The 5,093-nt window shown below is 32.8% G+C and overlaps 1 protein-coding gene across 1 annotated transcript in view; it reads right to left on the bottom strand.

The window, feature by feature from the left end:
• The window catches only part of LOC109587219 (adhesion G-protein coupled receptor G4-like), a 3,135-nt gene extending 674 nt beyond the window's left edge, over positions 1 to 2,461 (bottom strand). Inside the window, exons 1-12 of the mRNA XM_020003453.1 lie at positions 2,380 to 2,461; positions 2,204 to 2,331; positions 1,869 to 2,159; positions 1,589 to 1,820; positions 1,266 to 1,456; positions 1,033 to 1,215; positions 895 to 971; positions 711 to 813; positions 616 to 664; positions 243 to 538; positions 147 to 192; positions 6 to 97 (exon numbers count right to left, since the gene is read on the bottom strand). Of these exons, the coding sequence (XP_019859012.1) occupies positions 6 to 97; positions 147 to 192; positions 243 to 538; positions 616 to 664; positions 711 to 813; positions 895 to 971; positions 1,033 to 1,215; positions 1,266 to 1,456; positions 1,589 to 1,820; positions 1,869 to 2,159; positions 2,204 to 2,331; positions 2,380 to 2,443 (1,752 nt within the window). The 5' untranslated portion in view covers positions 2,444 to 2,461. The remainder of the gene's footprint in view (positions 1 to 5; positions 98 to 146; positions 193 to 242; positions 539 to 615; positions 665 to 710; positions 814 to 894; positions 972 to 1,032; positions 1,216 to 1,265; positions 1,457 to 1,588; positions 1,821 to 1,868; positions 2,160 to 2,203; positions 2,332 to 2,379) is intronic.
• Between the last annotated feature and the right edge of the window lie 2,632 nt (positions 2,462 to 5,093).

The following is a 5,093-nucleotide window of genomic DNA, read 5'->3' as shown; positions in this document are numbered from 1 at the left end:
CAAGCAAAGTTAGTCAGATGATCACAATGACAAGTAACTGAACTAGTATTGCTGACTATTGTAATGCAACCATCAGTAGACCAATTGCCTCTGCCATCTGCTTATGTAATTATTGTATTACAAATTTCTGGCAAAATTAGTTTTACCTGCAGCTGTAAAGTTCCAATATACGCACTGGTGATTAGTTGCATTCTTATTAATAATCATAAATAATTATCATTAAAATTATTAAGCTGACTTACTGGAGTTCCTTTCAGAGTAAGCCTTATAAATACTGGATCAGATAGTTGTGTACCATCAGCCACTCCACTGATTCTTGCACCAATAACTGGTGACTCCACTACTGTATTTTGAACTGATCCTTGAACAGGAAACAAAATTGATTGATTATATATTGTAAATGCAAAGTTGATGTTGTCATCCTCGTCATTTATAATGTTGAGGATACTTTCTGGCAGTTTAATTGTTGCCAGTTCTCCATCATTTGTAAAACTTGTATTGTTTTCATTATCTACAGTCTCTATTGTGAGTGCATTGCCTGTGGAAACATGATAGTTGCATAGTTATTGAAAAAAAGACAATGCTTCAAAGCAATGTTTGCATTCATAATCTCACTGATAGAAGATGCAGTGAATGTGATCCCATTGTACAGTGATTTCATTACCTGTATAATAATTATGTTTTAAAAGCAGTTTAGGAATACTACTTACTTGTTTTCCACTAAAAGCAATGCTTTGCTCTAGAAGTGTTACATCAGTAACATTACCTTGATTCAATAGAGCATCTGTAATTGTTTCAAATGACTTGACAATGCTATTTATAATACCATTTTATAGCAAAATAATTAATTTAACAATTATAGAACTAGTGAGAAAATCACAATTTATTAATTACTTATTGGATTGTGTTGCTACTACATTCATTGGCCACTCCTGTATATCTTGTAATATTTCTATAGTATTCTCTGCAATCTTTAATGTAGATGATGTAATTAGGTATATATATATGCTTAGTCAAGTTTTGCATTCTTACCGTAGTTACCTCTTGTAATGATAACTTTGTAGTATTTGACAGTATTGTTGCTGTTTGATTGAATATATTGGATATTGCTTCAATGTTTCCATTGTTCTGATCACTAGTGTTAGTTATAGCATTTACAGTAACAGCTATATTGTGCAGTACTGGCATAATATTTGTGTTATTTATAGTAAGACTCTATTGAGATTACCAGTAATAATATGAGTAATGTGTATGGTACAAAATACTTGTATTTTTCCAGTATTTGTGAAACATGATGACAAATCTGGTGACTCCCATATGCTATTTTCTGAGCATTTTCTAGTGGCAATAGCTCCATTAGGACCATTAGGACATGGTAAAGCAACTGTATTGCCAGGTAATGTTGTTGGCCAATGAAATGTACCATAATTAGTGGTTGGAGTATTTGCATTACACACTACAGTAAAGAAAATAAATTTTAATTATAGGATATTAACAGTGATTTTGAGGACTAATGTTGAATTATATGAGGGAGTAAATTGCATACATTTTTCTATCACTTAAACTATTTCTCTGTTAATTTTCTCACCATTGTCAATCTTGTAAACAACAATTGCAAAATGACTGGGAGAGCCATCAGGACAGTCGATATTGACAACATCTCTACTTTTTGACAGTTCATGGTTTTGATAAAAACCATTATTGAAATTGAAACCAACAACTGCCTTATGAAGTGTCCACTTTATGAGATCACACTGGTATATAAAAATAGAGTAGGTTTTACTGCCTTGTACAGCTACAACAAGCTGGAAAGAATTTGACTAAAATACAGTAAATAATACATTTGTTCATTATGGCAATATCTCCACCTTATGTAATGCGCAATCCTTGTTAGGATAGGGGCATACATGACACCAATAAGACCACAGTATCCAATCAGCTGCAAAATTCTTCCCAGTATGCAATGTGAGGAAGTTATTGACCTCAATTGTGATACTAGAAGTTTTACTAAATATTTTAAAACGGAGCTCTCTCTTCTCTGACAATATTATATCATCCCAATATGGAGCCAGAATGGCTATTTTAATGCGTAGAGGGAAAAGTACTGGATAATATGAAGAAAATTCTTTACCAAAACTGACTAGGCCATTGCTGCTAAGCTATTGAAATTAATGTAAAGTTTTATTGAGTTATTTACACTTACAAAGGCCCTGGTAAAGTTGGAGCCACCAAATTGAAGTGGTCCTGGTAGTTCCACCTCAACACAACCATCATCTATATCCTTCAGTATATTGTAATCAGTTGCATTAATAAATGAAAGTTGTGCAGCAGCTAAAGAAAATGTTAATATTAAAATATATAGCCTAGATACATAATTACTTGAAAAAGAAAGAGCTGTTGCCAAACTCAGCAGTTCAAAAAGCAGCGTTGACCTAGCTGTCATGTCTTTGCTCTCGAATGGGGTGTTGTAGAAATTGTCCTAATTAAATCTGTCACACTAGACTAGTTGGCATGGCATGTGTGTACAATGCATGCTTAGCATTGCAGTATTAATTAAAATGAAGTAAGTGGGTGGTTTAATTATGTGAGTAGGTGGTTGTTATTACATTAAAAATGTATTATTGCTATTGCATGCAAGTTAATTTTAATGGAGCTACATGTAGAGGCTTTAGAAACTAGAATGAATCATTGAAATAAAGTTCTTCTAGTATCTACTATGAATTTTCTCTATAAACTCTTGTTTTGCATGTACTACATGTATAGTTATTCTTTTTTATGATAAGCATTGTAAGCTCTTTCTTCTTTTTGGCAGAGCCTCTCTTTCTCGTATTTATTGTCATCATCTTCAGGAAATCATTGATGCAGTGAATTTCTTCTCACTCACAGTAACAGCAACATTGGTGGCAGTAGTACCTGCTTCAGGCTCAACTGTGATCTCAGTCTGTTGCGATAGTAGAACTATGTCTTTTGCAGGACAACAATAATTAACAGTGCACATATGGTCTAAAGACAACTATAATCACTTACTTTGTACAAACAATAATTTTGAATGATAACTTTTTATTAATGCAGCTATTAGAACATCTGGTTATAATGTTTATGTTTCAGCTGTGGTCTGTGTGAGGAGCTAAGCTACTCTAAATAAAAATGCTTTAGTCATCATTGCCATTGAATCTGTTGTTTGTTCCTGCAAAGTAAGATCAAACAACAGATGCAATGGCAATGATGATCAAAAGCATTTTTATTAGAGTAGCTTAGCTTAAATTTTTACAATACTTTTGTTGTATGAAGTTTGAAAAACACATAATTAGCCTTTCTTTAAGGCATGAGGCATTTAAAATACTCTTTGTTAGCCACTAGATTTAAGAAGTTTTTATGTACATACTGTAGGGCGCCTTTTTTTCGAGGGCTATAAATTTCGTGGATTTTTATTTCGCGGATTTAATTTTCGCGAATTTATGCCGTCTGCCATCTTGTACCGTATTAATTTGATTTTCGCGAAAGTAATTTTCGCGAATCTTTTTAAAAATTGCGAAATCCACAAAATTTATAGCCCTCGAAAAAAGGCACCCTACGGTATAGCATTTGTGTATAATTAGACCAAGGCAGTATTATGTGGGTTTACTGAAACATTACAAGTAATAGATTCTTGCAATAGATGTGCAACAGATGTACATAATGATACACATATACATGTATTAAGAAAATCAAGAAAATCATAAATCTAGAAGCATTATTAGCACAAAAATTTAATAATACATGTGAGCCCAAAGATACATGAGATTAGGCAAAAATAATGATAATAAAATTTGCCTTTTCTTACACCTCAAGGTGTGAACAACAAATTTATGCAGATCAAATAACTGGTGTTGTGAAAATTTTAAAAAGTAATATTTTAGGTGCATTGGTAAGATAGATATGATGCTAAATGAAATGAATATTAACTCATTATTAAGGTATATTTGGTCGAATGTTCATAAGGTTATTAATATGTCATAAAAATAAACAAATTTATATATTCATCAATTTAGATTAGATTTATAACCAGATTTACTTATATTAAGATATATATGAGGGCTTTGTGTTGATTGATTCATATAGAATTATGATGCTAATAAAACACTAAAGACCAATACAGCATTTTGGTAAATCTAATGGGATTTAACCTTTTGTATACAGCAAAGATACTTAATGTAAAGAAGAAATGTAGAGTTTTATGAAACTACAATTAATCATTGACATACTAAAAATAAAGTTCTCTAATATCTACTATGAAGTTTCTTTAATCTACAAATTCTTGTTTGCATGTACTACATGTTTAGTTATTCTTTTTTATGATAAGCATTGTAAGCTCTTTCTTCTTCTTGGCGGAGCCTCTCTTTCTCATATTTATCATCATCATCTTCAGGAAATGAAGCAGTGAATTTCTTCTCACTCACAGTAACAGCAACATTGATGGCAGCAGTACCTGCTTCAGGCTCAACTGTATTATCTTCATTTTCCTGCTGTATGACTTTCTGTTCATCTTTTAAACATAGCTCAGTAGCTTCAGGAGCTTCTGTTTTATTGTCGTCAGGTTTAGTGAATGTTGTTTCGCTCACAACAGGATCAGCTTCAGTAGCCTCAGGGTCAGTGTTACTGACAGTCACTTCCACTTTAACTGTAATAGTAGTATCATCTTCATGAGCCATGTCTTCCTTTTTATTTTCTTCAATTACATTGCTTTCATGAGTTTCATCCTCTTCTTTTATAAGATCACCCTTTTGTATGTCGTCCTCGTTTTTAAATGTTTTCGCATCATATTCTTTAATGCTAATGCTGCCCTTTTTCTCTGATATTGGTGCTGAGTAACTACTGCTGTAATTACTGTTAGATATCTTTCTGGCACGAGACTCAATGACACGTTTCAGTTTGCGCTTAGTTCCACGACTGAAAGTAGATGTAGTCAAATCACTAAGTTCTCTTCCAGTCACTCCAACAAACCATTTCTTCCATACATGTTGAGCATCCTTTGAACGTAAGCAATGCATCAGGAATATAAATAGGCCATGAAATGCTGTTGCCACCACAAAAAGAGAAGCAAAAACATCTCG

This window comes from Amphimedon queenslandica, unplaced genomic scaffold, assembly GCF_000090795.2.
Source record: "Amphimedon queenslandica unplaced genomic scaffold, v1.1 AMPQUscaffold_12649, whole genome shotgun sequence".
NCBI classification, from domain to species: Eukaryota; Metazoa; Porifera; class Demospongiae; order Haplosclerida; family Niphatidae; genus Amphimedon; species Amphimedon queenslandica.
Note: the sequence above shows the minus strand (reverse complement) of the source record. Positions and strands in the feature narration are given on the sequence as shown.